Consider the following 24,514-nt stretch of genomic DNA (forward strand, 5'->3'; position numbering starts at 1 on the left):
AGTAAGTTTACACTTCAGTTTCTTTAATGTTGCTTCTTTGATTCTAAAGTTTTTATATGTTTAATCTTATTATCATTTAAGTGACAAAAGGGAGAAGATATACATATTTTTGGCCAATTCATTTTTAAACAAAAGTTTAATGTCGTATCATAAAGCCGTCATATGGGAAAGGAATAGAACGCTTGAAATCAAACAACACCCTCTACTACAAATGACAAAAGACATTTCTAGTTTGTGACAAAAATACAGAAGCAGGAAAATCCTACTGTTTCAGAAATCAAGAAAATCCGAACTATGGTAGTGATAGGATTGGGTGGAAGAGTGTGAGAGGTTTAGGAGATGGTTCAACCAAATTTAATGACTAGCTGAATTTGGGGGTGAATGGAATGAATGGAATAGAAAATTGAGGGTGATTTCAAGGCTTTGACTTCATGACTAGATGGAAGCCATTGCCATCCTTTACACAAAGAGAATATGGGAGTAAGATTAGCAGAACAGTAGATGAGTTCAGCTTTTAAACTTAATTGAATTTGAGATGCCTGGGGTTCACCCAAGTAGGGATGGTCACCAGCTAGATATTTTGTTCTTAAATCCAATGACTGCAACATGTACTAGAGTCATCCTTCATGGTGCCGTTGTAATGAGCTACAATAATTCTATTTGTTGGTATAGCAGTATTTTCAGATCCCTTGACTCAGTAGATATAAGTAATGTAGTGAATCTATTTCAGAAGCATTTGCCTTCATTTGAAGTGAGAAAGAATTATAAGACCTCTGAGATTCACATTTATAGCATTAAGAGATGATGCATAGAGAGCAGGATCTGAAGCCTAGAATTTGGGTTGTCAGGGTGGATAATTTCCTTTCTTATAAAAATGAATTATTTGTCCTCCAGTCATTTGGAAGTGAATAAATATTAAAACAAGAACTCCAAAATACCCCAAGGACCACCTAAAGTCTTCTAACCCTTAAAAAATACATCAAGTAAAACTATTTTCAGGTTTGCTGCTGAAGTGTTTAAGTTTTGAAAGCTTAACAGCTTGTGATGGGCTTGCTTAGAATAAAAGTAGCTTGGAAGCATCATGTCACACACATTCTTTTTCTCTTACTTTCTTTAGTTGCAGCAGAAAAGTCATCCTTTCAAATAAAGTGAATCCTTTCTGTTTCATAGGTCTTCGTATTTTTTTTTTAACCAACAAGTTTCTTTTTCCAGTCATTCTTTTCTTCCATTCATCCTCTGAGAAGATATTTAATAGATAACTACCATATGACTCAGGGTTAGACTGGCCAGAATGTCAAATCAGCGGGTGTGTTGTTGGTTTGCAACCCTCTTGGATGCTTTCCAGATCTGAAATTTGCTCCTGTACTCAAGACTGGGAGACGCTAAAGTAAGAGTCAGACCATTCCAGTTTGGTGGGTGGGCACTTGAATAAGGCTCCACATGAGCCTTGTCTTGTGTGGCAGCAAAGTAAATGGATCCCCATGCCACCCTCCAATTCTTAAAAGTTTATAAAGAGGCCCTAAAGCTTTGCTCAGTCATCTATACTGTGCAGGTGTTTTCAACACCACATCACCATCTCAAGGCTATGATCTTGGAACAGCCTAAGGAAGGGTAAATGGAACACACATTCTAAGGATAGGGAAGAAGGTGAGGAGGCTCCAAATGCCCTGGCCCAGCTCACAAGTCCAGTAGCCTTTGTCTTTTTGATGATCTTCCCCAACACGTGTTTAATGGCCATTAGATAGCAGTGAAAGCTGCATCAAAGGTGGCACTGATAGTAGCAGTTAGGCAAGATGGAAAAGACAGCAAAAGCACTCTCCTTGCTTTTTTTTTTTTTTTTTCCTCTCATATATGGTCCTATACTGTATAATGAAAGATACTTTTAGAATGACGTTGCAGTCCTGGAAAAATAAATTCTCCAAAGTAGCTCACAGTTCAATAAATAGTAGACATCAACTGACCATGTTGAAATGAAATATATTTTTGGAAAAACAATATCAGAAAGTTAGCCCATATATCACTCAAGTACTTGTTTTCATTGATACAAAAAGAAACTTGTGACTAATATTTTTGATGGTTTTCTTTATTTGAAATATTTCCCATGTAAAAATTAAATACCTAAGTCACGGTCTGACTTTCTGATTTTTTTTCCCAAATATTTGTTTTAGAGAGAGAGACGAGAGGGAGAGAGAGACTGAGTCAGGATAGGGGCAGAATCTCAAGCAGACACCTGGCTTAAGCATGGAGCTTAACACAGGTCACCACCCCACAATCCTGAGATCATGACCTGAGCCAAAATCAAGAGTTGAAAGCTTAACCTACTGAGCCACCCAGGTGCCCCTGACTTTTTTTTTTTTTTTTAATATATCAATAATTGAACAGAATAAAGCTGAAAATAAGGACTACCTGGTACAAGGGTATGGGAAAGGTTATAACAAAAGAAAACTTGTATTGTAAATGATAATCACTCAAAAATCAATATAAACATTTCCAAGCCTGTCTAAGTAGTGTCTGACACACTAGTATTGCTTGATGTATACAAGTATGTGCTAGGCATGGAATTAAAATGTGAACATGTTATAAAGATGATTTTTTGAAGGAGCTCACAATCTGCAGAGGGGCAGTAAAATAAGGCAGTCTTTAAAATTTATGTTATTAGGGGCACCTGGGTGGCTCAGTGGGTTAAAGCCTCTGCCTTCGGCTCAGGTCATGGTCCTGGTGTCCTGGAATCGAGCCCCACATCGGGCTCTCTGCTCTGCGAGGAGCCTGCCCACCTCTCTCTCTGTCTGCCTCTCTGCCTACTTGTGATCTCTGTCTGTCAAATAAATAAATAAAATCTTTAAAAAAAATTTATGTTATTAACCCAACTGTGGAACCTAGCTGAGTACTGGAGGAGAATTGGCTTTCAATGACACTGCTTTCCTACAGAATGAAAACTCAGCTATTAGTTTAAAAGGTATTAGAGTAATAGACAACATTTACAGGAAATAGTTTCCTCTCAAACCTATATATTAAATAGCATTATTCCCATTACTTCCAGATGGTTTTGCTGTCTACTTTTAAGGAAACGTGAGACTAGATTAGACCATCTCTTAAGCCCTCTTTATTTTCATTCTAGGATTATATAAAAAGAGCAAAACATCGTTTGAAATGAAAGTTCTCATTAGAGAATTTGAGTTGAATCTTGAGGGAATTGAAATTTTAATCCTTTATACTAAGTTACTGAAAACTGGTACGAGCAAAAGAGAGAATGATGGTTTCTGTGCCTGTGTGATACCACACCTTGCAAAACAATAAAACATGCTTCAGATAGAATTTTTCAAGCCTCTTTTGTTTTTGATTCTGTAGTAGATTTTTGAAGATAATGGTTTGACAATAGTTTTTCTGTTACTTCTACAAAAATGTATTTTAGCAAACCCTTTAAATTAAAATCACAAACAATGTAGGTGAAGAAAAAATTATCAAGTATGTAGTAGATTTGATACTGTCTCAAAGTATACCAGATTTCCTCTCCACCCTGCCATAGAATGTAGATTTACCTCCAAACCTAGGTAAGAATTAGTGATCAAAGGAGAGGGGCTTGTCTTTCATTTAGTTGTAACTTAATGTTTTCCCTCCATTTCTATTATTTTGATGGAAAACTAGTGGCAGTAGATTAAAGAGGTAAAAATATACAGTCAGCTGGATTTTTCTTCATGGTTCGACTCCGTGATTACAGGAGAATGAGTCTGCTATGGGGAATACTACAGATTCAAACAACTCTATACACAGAGGCACTCCTCAGCAAATTCAAAAGAGGGAGCATTCCATGTGGCGGTTTGATCTTGGGGTTGTTTGCTTTTATACATTCATCTGGGAGGAGATCTGGTCTATGGGATGAGAGTCAGAACCTGGAATGTGGGTGCAGACTTCCAATTCATCTACCTAGAGTGTGATTCCTGTCCTCTCCACCTTTTATGAGGATAACCCACTACCTTTTTTATCTTCTGCACCCCTGCATTGACAGATGTCTCCTAGGATGTTTCCTAGGATCTTTTCCATGTGTGGCTGTCTTAGCCTCCAACTAAAGGTTTACAAAACCCAGAGCTAAAAATATGAGGTTCTTTGCCAGCAGAGGCAAAATTTGTACAAACTATATTTTCCGACTGATAGAAATACTTTTGCTTTTAATCTTCAGAATAATCCGTATACTGTTAGCTCTGTGTGTGCAGGCACTCTTTGATAAGAGGTAGAATCCTGAAATAGTGTGGATTATAAATTGCAGGGGCGGGGCCAGAGATACTATGGGTGAATAATCCCTTGCTTCCTGCCAAATTTGTTCAGAAGGATTGTGAAAAACATTCCCTATCAAAGTCCCTCTGTTTTGTGGTGACACCATCTTCCTTAGGCATTAGCTGTCAAGAAGAGGTCTATTCTAAACATCCTAAGTACGGTTGCAGGCCTTCTGTTAAAAGTAGAAATATTAATAGATAATTTTGAATCTGGAAAATTCTGCAAGAGACAAATAGTACTTTACAAAAATCTGTACCAGGAGGGGTAGAAAAAAATGTCATTATTCTGTTTGTTAGGTCGAATGAGATCTGAATGCAAAATCAACTTCTATGTTTTCAGTGTATATCCTTGGAAGTGAAATTCCAGTCTATGTTTTGAAGACTTGTAGATAAGAGATTACAAGAATAAAATAATTAGTTTTGTGGTAACTGGTTTCAAAATGATTAAAAGAGGCTTTCACTCATCAGAAGAAAAATGTAATTGAATATTATTTGAACATTATAGCTCTAGCCATATGACATCTCTTGTGAAAATTAATGATTATTAGTTTTCCGGACCATTAAGCAGAGCCTGGAGCAAAGATCAGAGTTGTTTTGTTGTGAATTTTCTTCCTCATGAACTTTGGTGCCTAATATAATTACTTGCCCCCCCTTTTCTTTAAAGTGATTGCCTTGCAGAGAACTTATTAGCTTCATGAATGACTTCCATTAGAGATTACATAGCTAACAGGCAGGGATGGAAAGCTTGATGACTTAGTTCTTCTTCTGGCAACTTCCTATTGGAGTAAACAGTTGCTTTCCAAAAGCTCACACCCCATTGCAGTTTTTTTTTTAACACATAATGCTTATTTACAGGGTTATCACTAGGATAAATGAATCAAAGAGTTCTGCCTGTACGAGTTGGTGATGACGCTTACTCTTCCTGGTGAGAGAGCAGGGTGTGATGCACACTAAAATTTGATGGAGCGAGCACGACCTTCTCCTTTCGCCCTGAGTTTATACCAGAATTGCTGCATTGGTAAATGAAGCATAATTATCATTTCATTTTGACTTGACACTTGGAAAAGCATCCTCCTGTTTATATGATATGATGAGATAGATGTTAGGAACCCAGGGCTCCTACATACCTTCCTTAACAGTTTCCCATTGCACCAAAAGTTCTGTAAACGTCAAATCAGTTAGACATAGAAGAGTTACGCGATCTTGCAAGAAAATGACTTTATTATGTTCTTATAGAAAAGTAAAGTTGATGCCTAAGCTCCAGGGGTTTTTGTTGTTCTTCTTAAGAGCACTGACCCAGTTATAAAGCAGATAAAGTCAGAACTGCTGTGCTTCAATCCGGGGTGGTGGGTGCCGAGTCCTAGGTGCCAAGCCTTTCCTCACCCAGTGAAGCTCTTCAGGAGCTCAGGGCTTCTCAGAACACAATTTGAAGCCCACTAGGCAACATGACCTCTAAAACAAACAAGCAAAACAAACAAAACAAAAACAAAGAAAACCACAAAGCAAAAAAAACCCTTTTGGTTCTGAGATAATGAAGATTCCAGCAAGCAATTTTTGTTTGCGTGTTATTTTCTCTGTACTCTGCTTTGCCCCATGTGTCAGTGACCGGGTATCTTGGTAAATGGAGAAGCCAAAGAATACTTCAGGGCACCAGGAGCCAGTCATGGGAGGCCGGGAAGAATGGAATGGGTTGTTGGTAGTAAATAGGGACATATGAAAGGAGCTGCGGCTCGACTTTAAAGGTTATTCACTCTCTAGTCTTTCCTTACTTTCCTAGGGACAATCACCATAAAAAAATCACAAGTATATTCTTCCAGGATGTATTATAATTTTACTGCCCATAAATATAGAAATGATGCCTTGCTAGATAATTCTGTCATCCTTGCACAGGGTCCATGCTAATCTTCTTTATATTGTTCCAATTTTAGTATATGTGCTGCCGAAATAAGCATTCCAGACTAGATAATTCTGGAACTCGCTTTTTAAACTCAGTGTTATGTTAGAAACTACTTTCTGTGGATCCTGGGAAACAAACTGAGGGTTGTGGAGGAGGGGGAGGGGATGGGTGAGCCTGGTGGTGGGTATTAAGGAGGGCATGTATTAGATGGAACACTGGGTGTTGTGCATAAACAATGAATGTTGGAACATGGAAAAAAATTAAGATGTTAAAATGTTTAAAAAAACTACATTCATGCCTATTGGTCTAATTAATTCATTCAAATGTATTTTACCATATAAGTACATCAAAATTATTCCTTGCTAATAGGAAAAATATGGTATTCCATATTCCATATTCCATGACAAATAATGTCGTAGTAAAGGTCTTTTTATTTGTAATCTGCTACATAAGTATAAGATTATCTTCATGTTACATACCTAACAAAGTTGTTGGGCAATTGGGTGAGCAAATTTCAACCTTCCTAGGAACTGTGATTTCAATTTCAGAAGTGTCCATATACATTTTTAACAGTACTTCATGGAAGTTTCCATCCATAACAACTTGACAGTCTGAGATAGTTGATTTTCTTTTCTGTTCCGGTGGTAGTGAAATAAGGTGTGAGTGCTTAATGTTAACTTACACAATCCTCATAGCTGAACAGTTTGAGTGCCTTTTCCTATGTTAATTTCCTCTTGGGAAATGCATTTCAACATGAAATTTATTTTTCTACCTGTTTTTCAAATTCTTTTACAGAGGCAAAGCTAATCCTCTGTTGTGTGTTGCAAATACATTTTCTTGCTCTGTTGTTGTTTCTTCTGATGTGACACACTTTTCATTCCTATTTGTGATCATTTATGCTTTTTGTGTCTTATGGCAATTTACACAGAACATATACCTATATATATGCATATAGATATAACATGTATATTCTATATATAAAATTTGTCCATATTTAGGTTTTAATGTACCACGTATAAATAAATAAATATTTATTATGTTATTACTATGATTATAAGTCGTGAAAAAAGAATTTATATATTTAATTTATTTAAGAATTTATATATTTAATTTATTTAAACTTTGTCCACATTTAGGTTTTAATGTACCGTGTTTAAATTTTTTTCAGGGTGAATTTTTAAATTAATTTTTTATTTAAATTCAATTTAATTAACATATATTATTTTCAGAGGTAGAATTTAGTGATTCATCAGTTGCATACAACACCCAGTGCTCATTACTTCAAGTGCCCCCCTTAATGCCCATCACCCAATTACCCCTTCTCCCCATCCACCTCCCCTCAAGCCTCCATTTGTTTCCTATAGTTACAAATCTCCTATGATTTGCCTCCTTTGTCTTATTTTACCTTCCTCTCTCCTATGTTCACCTGTTTTGTTTTTTAATTCTGCATATGAGTGAAATCATATGATATTTATCTTTCTCTGACTTATTTTGCTTGGCATAATACCCTCTAGTTCCCGCCACATTGTTGCAAATGGCAAGATTTCAGTTTTTTTTTTTAAAGATTTTATTTATTTATTTGACAGAGAGAGATCACAAGTAGATGGAGAGGCAGGCAGAGAGAGAGAGAGAGGGAAGCAGGCACCCTGCTGAGCAGAGAGCCTGATGTGGGACTCGATCCCAGGACCCTGAGATCATGACCTGAGCCGAAGGCAGCGGCTTAATCCACTGAGCCACCCAGGCGCCCAAGATTTCAGTTTTTGATGGCTAAATAATATTCCTCTGTGTGTATGTGTTTGTGTGTGTGTGTGTGTGTGTGTGTTTATAAAATCACATCTGCTTTATCCATTCATCTGTCAATGTACATTTGGGCTCTTTCCATATTTTGGTACCACGTTTAAATTTTTAAAGATTTTATTTATTTATTTGACAGAGATCACAAGTAGGCAGAGAGGCAGGCAAAAAGAGAAGAGGAAGCAGGTTCCCCGCTGAGCAGAGAGCCCAGTGCGGGCTCGATCCCAGGACCCTGAGATCATGACCTGAGCTGAAGACAGAGGCTTTAACCCACTGAGCCACCCAGGTGCCCCCATGTTTAAATTTTTAAGAAATAACTACCTGTTTTCCAGTGTGATTATAGGGTAAACAAGTTTGAGTTGCTTCACATACTTACCAACATTGTTATTGTTATTCTTTAATTTTAGCCATTCTACAGGATATGTCAAGGTATCTAATTGTGGTTTTAAATTTTATTTCCCCAGTGACGAATGATGACAGGCATAATTTTTGTGCTTTTTGGCCACTCATGCATTTTCTTTTGTGAAGTGTCTGCTCAAATTTTTTGTCCAACTGCTAAATTAAAAAATAATAGGTTAATGGAATATTGAAAAGATAGTGTAGAGATCACATATAACTTTTACTCTGTTTCCCTCAATATTTACATGTTGTATAATTGAAGTACAATATAAAGACCAGGAATTTGACACTAGTATAATGTATGTAATTATGTCATTTTATCATATATGTAGATCATAAAACTATAACAATCCAAATACAGAACTACTCCATCATGCTTGTGCTATTCCTGTGTAGTCTCTCTCATCCACCCCTCTCCATGTTTAACCTTGCATAACCCCTGGCAACAGCTAATCTGTTTTCCATCTGTAGAATTATATATAAATGGACTCATGTAGTATCTGTCATCTGGATTTTTCTTTAACATAATGCCCTTGAGATATAAGTTGCTATGTGTATCAGTTTATTTTTATTGGTGAGTTGTATTTAAGGAATACTAATGTATCTCTGGGATGTATCACAGTTTAACTATTCACTTGTTGAGGGATATTTTGGTTGTTTCCAGTTTGAAGCTATTAAAATAAAGCTGTTATGAATGGTCATTTGTAAGATTTGTGTGAATGTTTCATTTTTCCAGGATAAAGGCCAAGGAGTTCAATTGTTGACTGTACTGTAGACATAGAGTTAATTTTATAAGAAATGGTCAAACTATTTGAGAGTTATTATATCTTACATTGACAATGTATGAGAGACCCAGTTTCACTGCATCCTTTCTAGCATTTGGTATTGTCAATGTTTTTGTTATTTAACTGTACGAATACATAGAAACATTTCATCATGTTCCAATTTGCAGTTCCTGAATATATAGTGATACTGATCATCTTTTCATATGCTTGTTTGTCATTCATATGTCCTTTTCAGTGAAATGTCTCTACATCTTTTGTCCATTTTCTAATTGTGCATGTATGGTTGGTGTTTGCTGTTGAGTTTTGAGAGTTCTTTATGTGTTGTAGGTACTAGTTCCTTGTTTAGTATATGGCTTGCAAATGTTTTCTTCCAATGTTTAGCTTCTCTTTAAATCCTTTTTACATGGGACTTCCAAGAGTAAAGTTTTTAAGACCAACTTATTGACTTCTCTATTTTTGTATTGTATTTTTGATGTCATGATTAAGAACTCTTCCAGTTTTATGTCTTGAAGACTTTTCCCGAGTTAAGGTTTTTAAAAATTTTTATTTTAAACTTAAATATGATTCATTTTGAGATAATTTTCACATTAAGATAGGTTTAGGTTGAGGGCAGTGTTTTTGCTTATAAATATCCAGTTGCTTGAGCACCAGTTATTTAAAAGTCTATCTTCACTGAGTTGCTTTTGCATCCTTATAAAAAATGATCTGTGGAGTGCCTGGGTTGTTTAGTCATTGTCTTTTTTCGGCTCAGATCATGATCCCAGGATCCTGGGATTGAGCCTTACATCAGGCTCCCTGCTGAGCAGGAAGCCTGCTTCTCCCTCTGCCATTCCTCCTGCTTGTCTTCCCTCTTTCTCTGTCTCTGTCAAAAATCATAAAAAGATTTGTGTGGGTCTCTATCTAGGTTCTCTACTCTGTTACATTGATCAATGTTTAATTCTTTCTACTGGTATCACACAGTCTTGGTTACTATGATTATAAGTCGTGAAAAAAGAATTTATATATTATATACACACATACATATATATAATATGTATATTTTTACATATGTATATGTATTATAGTGTGTTGTGTGTGTGTGTATGAATAAAATCTGGAGACAGTTTGCATTTTGTATCTCAGTGGTTTCAATTCATGAACATGGTATACCTTTTCATGTATTAATATTTTCATTGATTATTCTCATCAGTGTAGGGTGGGGATTTAAGTGACTGACAATTGTGGATTTGTCTACTTTTAAGTTATATCAGTTTTTGTTTCACATGCTTTGCAGCTCTGCATTTGGTTCATATTCATTTTGGATTATTGTCTTCCTGGTGGATTTACCTTTATCTCATTATACATATGAGTCTCTCTTAGTTTTCTTTTGCTTTTAAGTCTACATTATCAGATATTAGGTTAGCTACTATATCCTTTTGATTGTATTGTGTAACTTTTTCCATTTGTTTACTTTTAGCCTGTCTATATCATTATATTTGAGTTCCTAAACATATAGTTAGGTAATGATGTTTTTTATCTATCCCATTAAGCTTTTTTATTTGATATATTTATTGTGTTTTTTAATTTTTTTATTAATTTCTTTTCAGCATAACAGAATTCATTGTTTATGCACCACACCCAGCTTCATGCCATATGTGCCGTCCATAATACCCACCACCAGGCTCCCCCAACCTCCCACCCCCTGCCCCTTCAAAACCCTCAGATTGTTTTTCAGAGTCTATAGTCTTTCATGGTTCATCTTCCCTTCAATTTCCCTCAACTCCCTTCTCCTCTCCATCTCCCTATGTCCTCCATGTTATTTGTGATGCTCCACAAATAAGTGAAACCATATGATAATTGACTCTTTTTGCTTGACTTATTTCACTCAGCATAATCTCTTCCAGTCCCGTGCATGTTGATACAAAAGTTGGGTATTCATCCTTTCTGATGGAGGCATAATATTCCATAGTATATATGGACCACATCTTCCTTATCCATTCGTTCCTTGAAGGGCATCTTGGTTCTTTCCACAGTTTGGCAACCATAGCCATTGCTGCTATAAACATTGGGGTACAGATGGCCCTTCTTTTCACTACCTCTGTATCTTTGGGGTAAATACCCAGTAGTGCAATTGCGGGGTCATAGGGAAGCTCTGTTTTTAATTTCCTGAGGAATATCCACACTGTTCTCCAAAGTTGGTGCACCAACTTGCATTCCCACCCACAGTGTAAGAGGGTTCCCCTTTTTCCACATCCTCTCCAACACACGTTGTTTCCTGTCTTGCTAATTTTGGCCATTTTAGTGTAAGGTGATATCTCAATGTGGTTTTAATTTGAATCTCCTTGATGGCTAGTGATGATGAACATTTTTTCATGTGTCTGATAGCCATTTGTATGTCTTCATTGGAGAAGTGTCTGTTCATGTCTTCTGCCCATTTTTTGACATGATTATCAGTTTTGTGTGTGTTGAGTTTGATATATTTAGACCACTTATATTTAGTGCAATTATTGATAAGGCTTAAATCTGCTACTTTATTCTTTGTCTTCTGTTTTCTCTGGTTTTCATTGTCTATCTTTTCTACATTTCTATAGATTGCTTGTACACTTTGAGTTTTTCAGTGTATCTCTTTGTATAACATTTTGAGTGACAATTCTTGGTATTGTGTTATGAATAAGTTTTTTATTGCTAGAGGCTTAGGGAAGAATCTGTTTCAATGATTTTTTCAGCTTTTAGATGGTATTTATATTTTTTGGCTCATAAACATTTTCCTCTATCTTCAAAACCAGCAACTGTGTGTTGAGCATTTTCTGAAAGGTTTATTTATTATTTGAGGAGGGGAGGTACAGAGGAAAATGGAAAGAATTCCCACTAGACTCCCTGCTGAGCACAGAGTCAGACACAGAACTCAATCCCATGACCCTGAAATCATGACCTGAATTGAAACCCAGAGTTGGACGATCAACCAACTCTGTGTATTGAGCTTTTTAATATTTTATCACTCTGACCTCATTTATCTGCCTTCCTCTTCCACTTCTAGTGTCCTTCTGATTACATTGGACCCACTAGATAACCCTGGATAATATTCCAATATTAAGATTGGGTGATTAGGAAACTTAGTTCTGTCTGCAACTTTAATTTCCCTTTTAAATGTAAATAAATTACTCAGGTTCCAAGAATTATTAACATAGCTGTCCCTGGGGGCCATTAATTTGCCTACTACACATTACATATACATAATTTGTCAAAGTTGGCTGGCGAATACATTTTACCAGTTGTAGGGAAGTGCAAAAACCTTATCTACCACCATATTCCTTTGTTCTTTCACATTTAAAGTAAAATTTCTTAAATATTTCCTCTGTATACATTAAGAACCACATTAGATAGTGTTAAAATTTTTGTTTCAACCATTAAACATAATCTAGAAAACTCAAGGGGAAAAGGAAAGCATACTGTATATACCTATAGTTTTGTTTTTATTGTTCACTCTCCCTTCTTCAGCCATTCATTTAAAGTAAGTTCGCTGGTTATAAAGTCTCAGTTTTCTTTCATCTGAGAATGTCTTGATTGCCTCTTCATTCCTAAGGATATGTTTTCACTGAATATGTAATCTTAGATCATTTTCTAAAGCACTTGAAAAGTGTTGCGCCATTCCTTTCTGCCTCTATGGTTTCTGATAGAAAATCCATTCTCATTCAAGTTTTTTCTCCCCTATAGATAATGTGCCATTTCTCTAACTACTGTAAACATTTTTTCTTTGCTTTTAGTTTTCAGAAGTTTGTGGTCTGTCTTGACCTGAATTTTTCAGGTGTGCAGTTTATAAGCTTATTCTGCAGACTTGTGTTTTGTTTAGCATTTGCAAAACTTGAGTTTTTCAGGCATTTTTTTATTGAACACATTTCCAGCTCTGTTATGAACGTGTCCTCCCAAAATTCAGATGATGAAGCCCTAATTCCTACTTAATTGTATTTGAAAATACAACTGAAAATTTCAGAGTTACTGATGTTTAGATGAGGTTATGAGGGTATGGCTCAATGGTGGGATCAGTGTTATCAGAATAGAGAGACCAAAGCTCACTCTGTCACAGGAGCATACAGTGAGAAGGTGGACCTCTGCAAGCCAGGAAGAGAGACCTTACCAAGAATCAAATCTGATAGCACCTTGATCTTGGACTTTCCAGTCTCCAGGACTATGCAAAGTAAATGTTGCTTAAGCTACTCAGTCTGATATATTGTTAAAGCAAAAGTTGACTAGACTCAGAATTCTATTCTTCTTTTTCCTGTCTTTCTGGAACTTCAGTGAGATGAATATTTTAACATTTTTAATCATAATCCCAAGTGTCCCTAACACTTGTTTTCAGGCTCTGTAGTTCAGACTGTGTAATTTCTACTGTTTTATATTCAAGTTCACTGATTTTTCTTTCACGTAGCTGTTGAGTCTTTCCAATTAGTAATATTTCGGTTGCTGTATTTTTCATTTCTAAAATTCCCATTTGTTTATCATATCTTCAATTTCTTTGAGACTGTCTACTCCTTCAGTAAAACTTTCTATTCATTGGTTCCAGACATATTTATAACTATTATTGAAACATTTTTAATCGGCTGTGTTAAAAGCCTAATTCAGATACTTTTAACATCTGGATTATCACCTGGTAACTGTTGTCTTTTCTCATTTGGTTTGAGGTCCCTGGTATGACAAGTGATTTTAATATGGACATTTGGAGGATTCTGTCATAAGACTTTGGGTCTTACTTAAGTCATGCATTTTATCTTGTCTGACAGTGCTCCAGTACTTGAATGAGAACTCTGACTCCTTTCTTCTAGGTGGAGATGGAAATTTAGGTTTGTTTGTTTGTGTTTTCTAGGTGTTCATAGACACCCAGCAGGAGGAACTTTTTGTTACTGTGGTGGGCATGACTGGGAGTTGAGCCTTCCCACTGTTCCACTGAGTCTCTGTTTATACTACTGTAGCTTAGAAGGGAACAGGTGCCTAATTGCTGCTTCCTGTGTAGACACCACTGATACTGAGGGGGTGATTTTTGTTATGGCTGAGCAGTGATGAAAATTCTTACTTTCCACTAGGCCTCTTTAAATAAAACTACAGTGAGGAGGTAAAGGATTTCTTATTACTACTTTTGTATGGGAGAAGTTCAGGCCCTCTGTGATTTCCAACTCCCTACTTGGTCTTCTCTGACAGCACTCAAGTCAGTATGGAAGGTTGGAGTACTCATTACAATCCAGCAAAGGTAGAAGTCTAGGTACTCCTTTTGACCTTCACTGACAGGAGTGGAAATGGGGGCCACAGGATTTTTTTGTCTGTGATGTTTGGCTGGAGTGGGTTAATTATCATCTGAATGTTTCTGTCTGAGTGGCCTGTTCCTTTCTTGGTTCCTCTGCTAAAGAGAGTAGGTTTTCCCTGGAGCCTTTCTTGTCTGCACCATTGATATCTCTGGGTTGTAATGTTCAGTTTGGGATATTGGAGGCAAACAGAAAACCCATAAAACTCATTAGTGTACTATACTTTGAGTCAAAAGTCACAGTCACTAGTCACTGTGCCATCTTTCCAACTTTCAGAGTTTTGTGTTTATTTTATATATTATGTCCAAAGTTTTTAGTTTTATTTAGTGGAAGTAAGAGGGACGGTGATCTATCCATTTTCTTTCTTTCTTTCTTTCTTTTTTTTTTTCTGGAAGCAAAAGTCTGATAGATTTTTATATTGTTAAAGCACTATTTTATTTTGGGGATAAATCCAATTTGGGTAAATGTGTACACCCATGTTGGATCAAATATAAAAGTTTTATTTAGGATTTTGCTTATGAATTCTCCTATATGATACTGTTATATAATATTAGTTTGTACCATTCTTTTCTGATTTTAATAGCAAGCTATACTAGCCTCAGGAAATATACTTTTCTGTTTCCATTCTATGTGTTCACTTCTGTAGTCAATTTGTATTACAGTGGTATTATCTTTTTAATATAGACTTCATAAAACTTTTAAAAAACCATCTGGTGTTCTGTCTTGGGGAGATTTTCCAACTGAATAAAGATTCCTTAGTAATGGTTTTAGTTTCCTATATTTTTGAATAAATGTTATTAATTCCTTTTATTTTTTTTTTTTTACTTTTTCAGTGCTCCAAGATTCATTGTTTATGTATTACACCCAGTGCTCCATGCAATACATGCCCTCTTACATTTTTGTTAGTGTTTAGAAAATTACCTTAAGTCTTTGTATTGACATAAAGATGTTTGTAGCACACTTTGAATTTTTAAAAAAATTTCCACTGCATCTTCAGTTATATCCTTTTTACAAAATGATACCATTCATATGTACATGGTCTCTTTGTAATCAGTCTTGATTTTTTATTTAATGCTTTAAAGAAGCAATTTTTCTTTCATAACTTTTGGAGTATGGTTCACAAGTTTATATTGGTTTCAAGTATACAACATAGTGATTGAACAACTCTTACACTATGCTCACCACAAGGATAAGGATAGCTGCCATCTGTCACCATACAACATTATTACAATATGATAGAATATATTAGCTATGCCATAGCTTTTATTCCCATAACTTATTCATTCCATAACTGGAACCCTGTATCTCCTCCCCCTCAGCCATTTTGCCCATGCTCTCACCCTCCTACCTTTTGGTCATCCTCAGTTCTCTGTATTTATAGATTTGATTCTGCTTTTCATTTGTTCTGTTTTATGGATTCTACGTATGAGTGAAATTGTACCTACATTTTCATATAGTTTTGAGGTTTCCTTTATCCGGGGTAAATTTTTTTTCCATTGATGTTTCCAGGTAGATGGAAAGCTTCCATATTGTTTCTCCACACTCATTGTTTTTATCTCATGCATGTATGTGTGTGTGTGTGTGTGTGTGTGTATGCATATTTATAATAAAGATTTATTTACTTATTTTAGAGCAAGCTAAAGTGCATGAGTGAGCATGGGGGTGGAGGGGTTGGGGCCCAGAGGGAGAGAGAGAATCTTAAGCAGACTTCCTGTTAAGTGCAGAGCCCATCCTATCTCAGAGCTTGATCTCAGCAAAATAGAGCTGGGATTATGACCTGAGTGAAGTCAAGAGTCAGTTGCTTAACTGACTGAGCCACCCAGGCACCCCTAAGCTTGGATAGATTTTAAAGTTTTATAATAATTTGAGTATAGGTGACACAAAATGTTAGATTATTTTTAGGTATACAACATATTAAAAGCTGTTACTTGGGGAGCCTGGCTGGTTCAGTTGATAGAACATGGGACTCTATCTCAGGTTCATGATTTCATGGCCCATGCTGAGTCTGAGCTAATAAATAAATAAATAAAAATAAATAAATAAATAACCATACCAATCAACCAACCTAGCAGGTGTGCATGGGTGTAGAGTAGTGATATAAGTGGGGCAGACAGCAGAATCTTTGTATGTCATCTTATTCTGCCTCATTGTCCAGAGGACTGGCCTTGATTTTTAAAAACAAAATAAAACTCTGATCATGTTATGCATCACAGTCTTGCTTGAAAACAGTCTGTGGTTCTACATTACAATTAGAGTATAATTTAAATTCCTTAATGGAATCTATCAAGATTTTTATGCAATAAACCCTGTTCATCTACTTTCATTTCTTTTTTTTTTTTTTTTTTTTAAGATTTTTTTATTTATTTGTCAGAGAGAGAGTGAGAGAGAGCGAGCACAGGCAGACAGAATGGCAGGGAGAGGCAGAGGGAGAAGCAGGCTCCCCGCCAAGCAAGGAGCCCGATGTGGGACTCGATCCCAGGACGCTGGGATCATGACCTGAGCCGAAGGCAGCTGCTTAACCAACTGAGCCACCCAGGCGTCCCTCTACTTTCATTTCTTAAAGTTCTTTACTATCACACTCCCATGTTTCAGTTCCTAATACTCTATACTCTTTCAAGCTTCAGTGCCTTTGCAAATTCTTTCCCTCTAAGAATGATTTCATTGAACTGACAAATGCCTATTCATAAATCATTGCCCCCATGAATTGTTTACAAACCCAGTGTCCTCTCTGGCAGCAGAGTTAGGAGATATTTTCTCTATGTTCCCCCACCAACTTACTCATATCTTTCATATATCCTTACCATATTGTATTGTTATTGTCTCTCATTTTTTAGGTTAACCCCCCAGTGCATAACTGAACGAAAAAGTGTATGAGATATGAGCATTAATATCTCACTCAGCACCCACCCCATTATATCCAGAATTATAACAGAAATGTGAGCCAGGCCAAAGGGTTTCCTCTGCCTTGGCAAGATCTAATGAATATTGATGGCCTCACAAAACAATTGATGAGATTTAATAAAAGAGCAGATAAGGTGCTGTGCAAAATGTCTAACACATAGGAGGTACTCTGTAAAGGTCAATGGAAATTGAACAATTTTCTGATTACAATATAGGCTCTTTTCTGGATGGTTTTCAGCTCCCATCTTGTGATTTTCAGGCATAATATACATGTCTTAAAAGTCCTATGTATTTTGATATGCTTGGAAATAAAGCAAACCTGTTTCCAAAGTGGGTAGTGAACAGTATCACTAGTGAGAGCTTTGCATTATCCTTGAAGGAGTGGAGAGCAAAGAAGGGCATTAGAGGAAAAAAGTTTAAGGAAATTCCTAAGCTAGATAGGCATCCAGAACTCAGATTCTTTATAAGCTTTCAGATCTCTTCCACCTAATTTTCTTCAAAAAGTGTTCCAACAAGGATAAAATACCAAGAAAGGAAACACAACAACACAATTTTTACCTTTATCTTAAATTGTGAAATAATTGTATCTCAAATTTAGGTAGTAGATATTAATATTTTGAGGGGTAACTGGTGAGTAAATAGTTGTTACACTGAAAATTATATCTAGAGAAACAAAAATCATAGAATCTAGAGCTAGAAGCTTTAGATACACGCTGGCCAAACCCTCTTATCTCACTTCCATAGGAGGGAAAATTGAGTGCTCAGCAGGTCACATGTTGCCTTAAATCACATTCATAGTTCTTTCTTGAGGATATTCACACGAGAAACATTGAGTTCAGTACTCAGGAGACACACTTAGATCACATATATTCTTAAAAGTTTAATAGTTTAAGTTCTTACACAGTGTGATTAAATAATGATATTCACTTAGTAAATATTTTGTAAGCTTAAAAAAATTAAATACCCAGCTTATGGAATTTCGAGACATTATAAAAATTTAAGGTCCCTGGAACTTCATTTTAATCCTATTTCTAGAGGAGGTTTCGCTATAAAGTAGAGGGACGCATTGTGGTCTGACATTAACAACATTAAGTCACTGAACTGCGAGACGACCTGGTGCAATGATAGGACTTTTGAGACAAGAAGCGTCCATACTAACATCCATACTAACTACTGAATATCCATACTAACCGAGGGTTGGTTGGTTGGTTGGTTGGTTTTTTGGTAATTACAGGGGTTTAGTCAGCATTTGACTAGGCAAAACAACTGCATGTAGAACAAAAGGCAGTTTGTCAGGGAACAAAGCCGTTGTGAGTGAGTGTATGTGTGTGTGTGTTGATTTTATATATATGTGTGTGTGTATAAAATGTAATAGATACATGTATAATGTATATTAAACCTTTATTACATATGTAAATATGTCTATATACATAAACATTTTTTACATTTTTAGATAGTATTTTAAATGTTTATTTTAATGGTCACAAATGGGGTGCCTGGGTGGCTCAATGGGTTAATGCCTCTGCCTTCAGCTCAGGTCATGGTCCTCTGGTCCTGGGATGGAGCCCCAAATCGGGCTCTTTGCTCAGCCTGCTTCCTCCTCTCTCTCTCTCTCTGCCTGCCTCTCCGCCTACTTGAGATCTCTGTCAAGTAAATAAATAAAATCTTTAAAAAAAAAAAAGTGTTAATGGTCACAAATTGTTGAATCAAGATCATAGAACATAATTTTCTTGTCTTTTTTTTTTTTAAGATTTTATTTATCTGTTAGAGAAAGAACATGAGCTGGGGGAGCAGAAGGCAGAGGGAGAAACCAGCTCCACACTAAGCAGGGAGCCTGATTTGGGACTCAATCCCAGGACCCTGGGGTTATGACCTGAGCTGAAGGCAGGAACTTAACCAGCTGAGCGACCCAGACATCCTTAGAACATAACTTTCAACCCATATTTCTATAGTTGATTATGCATCCTTCTCTAGGTTCTTTTTGTAAATAATGAAAGAGCAAATATTTACACATTAATTTTTTTCTCATGACTTAAAATTATGTTAGTTTGCCATGGATGATAAAACAAAGTACCATAAACTGAGTGACTTAGGATAACAGAAATTTCTTGTCTCACAGTTCTGGAAGCTAGGTGTCTGAGATGAAGGTATGCTGAAAGAGTAGTGCTCCCTCCGAAAATGTTAGGGAAGGATCTGTCCAGGCCTCTCTTCTACTATCTGGTAGATATCTTTGGCCTGTGGTGCAGAGCTGCAATCTTCAGACGGTGTTTTTCTTGTCTGTGCATCTGTCTCCCCAAAGACACCAGTCATATTGGATCAGGAACCACCATATGCAGGTATGACCTTATCTTAACTAACTGTACCTGCAACAGCTCTATTTCCAAAGAAGCCTACAGTATGAGGTGCTGTGGGTTAGGACCTCAACATGTGAATTTTGGGGGACATAATTCAGTCTGTAACAAAAATAATTTCCTTAGCATCAAATTCAAAAAATTTTTCTCATTAGAACAGTCTACTAGACAACACTAAAAATTTTCTAAGAATTTTATTAACTGTTTTCACTGTCATTAACGATGCATCAGAGTGTCAGATTAATCGCATCTTTAACAGCCTTAAATATTACTTTTAATACAATTAACATATCATTACTCTGATTTTTACTGATTTTATAATCTGATGAGGCATACTTTTAATTATATCATTTTTCATGCTTATTTACCATTGTATTCTAATTTGTGAATTATCTGGTCACATTCTTGACCAATTTTGGAGGGTAGTGTCATTTTTTTTTTTTCAGAGACCTGTAAGAGTTCTTTATATACTAAGCATACCAAAAACACTTGTGTTTTTAGCAAGTGTATTTCATTTTCTTTTTTATATGCAAAAGTTCTAAATGGGCATAACAGACTTAATGAATTTTACCTCTAACTGTAAATGTATCTTCTTATTCCAAAGAGTTAATAAGTATTCCTTTCTATTTTTACTGATTTTCTCTCACTTGATATTTAATTAATGCATCCGTAACTTCATGGACACTGTGTAAGACGATATAAATAACATTACAGATACTTGACCTATGTGTTAGGCAGCCTTTTTTTTTTTCTTTAAAGATTTTACTTATTTATTTGACAGGGATCACAAGTAGAGAGGTAGGCAGAGAGAGAGGGGAAGCAGGCTCCCCAGGACACTGAGATCATGACCTGAGCCGAAGTCAGAAGCTTAAGCCACTGAGCCACCCAGGTGCCCCAAGCAGCCTTTTTTGGCCAGTTATTTGTCTTCGATAACAATCCACCCATCCTTATTTGTCAAATTTTTAAGTACAAGGGTTTGTTACTTGGCTAATTTTGTTGAGTTTATCTTTCAATCTGTTTTGCCGGGACAGTAATATTTGGTTAGTACAGATTTTTAAAATCCTTACAGATAAAACCCTTACAGACTTTCCTCATAATTCTCCTTTTAAAAGGTCATCGATGTTTTTGACTTACTAATCCAGTTACACTTGAACTATTCTTAACCCTACCACAACTTGCCATTATGATTTTAATGACTAAATCTACAAATGTGTTATAAAACAATTTATCTTCCTACACGGGAAGATGAAATAAGTTTTATTTCGATTTTTTAGATACTTCCATAAAGTGTGGTAGCTTATTTAAGGTTGTTTTCTTAATGTTCAGTAAACATTTGTTGGTCATCTATTCTAGTTCAGAAATGTACTAGAGGGGCGCCTGGGTGGCTCAGTGGGTTAAGCCTCTGCCTTCGGCTCAGGTCACGATCTCAGGGTCCTGGGATCGAGCCCCGCATCGGGCTCTCTGCTCAGCAGGGAGCCTGCTTCCCTTCCTCTCTCTCTCTGCCTGCCTCTCTGCCTACTTGTGATCTCTCTCTGTCAAATAAATAAATAAAATCTTTAAAAAAAAAAAGAAATGTACTAGAAATTAGGAGGAGGAGGCAAAAGGCACTTTTATCTAGGAGAACTGCAGGTGGGGAAACTGACAAAAGATGAGGTTTAGCCAGGAGGAAGGCGATGTGCAGTGCTCCTGCACAAAGGCTATGTATGAATCCCTGATACGTTACTAGTTTCCAGGACAGAAGGTTATGCTTTAATTGCCTTTTGGAGGCTGACAACTAGATGAGGAAGGGGAGTGCTTGTTTCAAAAGAAGGAAACTGGAAATGCAAAGGCATGCAGATTTCAAAGAGCATGGCATGAAGATGAAATGTCAAGAACTTAATTGCGGCCAAAGTTTGGGATGTGAATGAGGGCTCATGAGCCTGCCATAGATACACATCTGTTCTGTCTACTGTAGGTACTGGGTGGCCTTGGTGGATTTTAAACAGGAAGGGAAGTGGTGTCATTTTAACTGTGTTTAGAAAGCTTTCAAGGAAGACAGGATAGCAGGTAGATGAGAAAGGAGTAGGAGCGAATATAAATATAAAATATATAAATATTTATAAATATATAAAATATATTTGTTGGCGATTAATAAAAATACGTATTCAGTGAAGGAATGAGGGAAACATTGAATAATGAATGAAAAAGTTAATGTTTTAGATGTAGCAGTTGAAAGATAATTGACTTTAGGATTACCTTTACTCGTTGGAATGGTTGATATAGAATCCAGTTATTAATAGGAGACCATGTCAAAGTAATGGATATTTGAAATCAGATCTCATGTCATTGTTTTTCAAGCTAGTTATTGTGGGTTTGTAGGAAATAACTGTTCTTATTTATGTTCACGTTGCTACCTATTTTATTAACCCTAAGTTTTCCAGGTGACTTGTCTTCTGGGTTTAAAATGAAAATAACAATTTTGTGTTTGTTCTGCCTTCTAACATCTATATTGTTTTGTTTTTGCTTTAATTGGTCTGCTTTAATATATTATCAGAATTTCAAGAAATACATTAAAATGATGGTTGTGGACATTTTTGTTTTGCTTGGAATTATGGGAATGCCTTAATACTTTACACTTAGATTTATGTCTCTGGAGTAACTTTTTTTTTTTTTTAACATATTAAGCTCAAGGTTCATTCAAATCAACTTTCAATGTTTAAAAATTATTTAGAGGGTTTTGTTTTGAAATTTTATCAAATAGCTTTTTGGTACCTGTTGAAAAGTAGGTGCATGTTTCTTGACCAGTTACCTCATATTAAATTATTTTATGATTTTATATTGTTTGTGACAGTTTTCATGGAGGTATTGTTATTTAAAGCTTAACTTTCTATATTGAATGCAGTATCTTAATTTTTTAATGGCCAGAAATAAGATCTGTTTTTATTACTTGTGCTTTTATCCTCTTTTATATTCAAAGACGTGATTCTGAGATACTGTGAAATATCTAAACTACAGCCAAAAATATTGCCAAGTAATTAATTAAGCCATACTTAATGAGTCAAGAAAACAAATACATCTCACATTTTTTTTATCAATAAAAGTTGTCAGAGAGCTACATGACCTAGATAAATCTTTATATTGCTGGGGCTCATCCATAAAAATGAAAAGTTTTGACTCCATGAACTCCAAGGTCATTTCAGCTCTAGCTTTCTGCCAACTTGTATTCATAGAGACATTCCTCCAGCTTTATACTAATAAGCAAAACTGGATTAATAAATTTAAGAGCAATGCTACTATGTAAAGTAAAAATGGACCATGCTAGGAGGGCCTTCATAGATTCAGATTTGAGTTTAAAAAAAAAATTATTTCGGGCAACTCCTTTGGGTCTACTCCCTCTTTGGGAGCTTGGTACTATCACTTTGTTCTTGCTCAATAAACCGTGCTTCGCTGCCCACAAAAAAAAAAAAAAAAAAAAAAGTCCATCATTTACCATTGTTCATTGGGCCCAAGAGAAGTTGCAACTGAGAAATGTTTACTCTGTGATGTATCTCAAACTGGGCTGGAAAACTGTGCACCAGCACCCCTCCCTCTCTGCTTTGTTCAACTTACCTGAAAAATGGGATCTATAGGGCAGCAGCTAGGGCATCAGGAGCCCTGGGTTTGTGTCCCATTTCTGCCATTCACTAGTTTTGTGATCTTAAGTCACTGAAGTGCTTTCAGGTATCAGTTGTTTTTTGTTTGTTTTGCAGAGTGGAATATATTGGATTAATTTTTTAGCGCTTGAGTCTCTATGACAAGCCATAAATAAATAATCCCTTAATAAAACGTGCTTGATTTATGTAGTCACCTGGGGTTTACTTTGACATATATTCATCTCTGTTGATTCTCTGAACAATGTTTGGATGCCAATAAGCACAATATCCATGATCTTTTTGCAGAGTTGTGTCTAGATTCCAGACTCCAGAGAATTTGATAGTTTGCCCCATGTGCTTAGTAAGTAGCAGAACCCCAGATGGGGCTTAGGACTTCTGATTCTTCAACTGTGTTCTTTTCCTTTACATGACACATTGTCTTCCATTAAACCCTTTAATCACCTTTTGATATTTTGCAAGCATTTGGGCACATTTTCCAGCTCTTTAAATGATGAAGACCAAATATCTTTCTCCCCTTGAGGGTTCAGCCTTGAAATTCTGTTTGTTTATGATTTTAAGCAATGTAAACTAGTAACATTTTATTCATGTATATGTTTAAATGACTTCTAAAATATTCCATCTAACATTTATTCCTTCTTTTCCTGATTCTCTTTCAGATAGCAGTTCTGTGGATGAAAAGGTTTTAAATCATACTTTTTCTTCTCTCCTGAGGGACCTTGTCTTTTGTATATGTTTGTTTGTGACCTATTAGACCTGTTTTGGTTCCTCTGTTTTAGTTGTGAGATGTGCATGATATCCCAGCTTTCCATTCTTTGGTTGTCCTTTAAGTGTGCCCCCCGATATGTTGCATTTATGAAGAGGTTACACCTCGCCAGCTGCGCTTACTTTAGCTTATACTTGCCAGCCTCGGGGTCTGCTGCGGTCAAACTCAGCATCTGTTCTTAAGTCTGGCTAATCATGATCTCCTTGACTGATTCATGATGTTCACTGCACCTAGCAAGTTTTAAGGGCAAGTGTTATTGGGAACATAATATATTTTCCTGGACTGTGCCAGTGCTTTTGTTTAAATGCTGACAGCTAATTGTGAAACCTCCACTCACAAAAACATATTAGCTTTGACTTGGAGCTGACCCTGCTTAGCATCTGTCATACTAGGTGTTACATGTCTAGTGCAGTTGACTCGTGTCCCAAATTCATGAATTTGCAGCTCT

General features: G+C 36.2%; 1 protein-coding gene and 1 non-coding gene across 2 annotated transcripts in view; one reads left to right on the forward strand and one right to left on the reverse strand.

Moving 5' to 3' along the window:
* The window catches only part of UNC13C (unc-13 homolog C), a 611,946-nt gene that overhangs the window by 108,020 nt on the left and 479,412 nt on the right, over nt 1-24,514 (forward strand). The window contains exon 5 of the mRNA XM_047738968.1: nt 23,960-23,982. Coding sequence (XP_047594924.1) covers nt 23,960-23,982 — 23 coding nt within the window. The remainder of the gene's footprint in view (nt 1-23,959; nt 23,983-24,514) is intronic.
* Nucleotides 6,116-6,223, reverse strand: LOC125105770 (U6 spliceosomal RNA). Its single transcript, XR_007129036.1, has one exon. It is a non-coding gene; the product is annotated as a U6 spliceosomal RNA (small nuclear RNA).

Source organism: Lutra lutra, chromosome 7 (genome assembly GCF_902655055.1).
Source record: "Lutra lutra chromosome 7, mLutLut1.2, whole genome shotgun sequence".
NCBI lineage: Eukaryota > Metazoa > Chordata > Mammalia > Carnivora > Mustelidae > Lutra > Lutra lutra.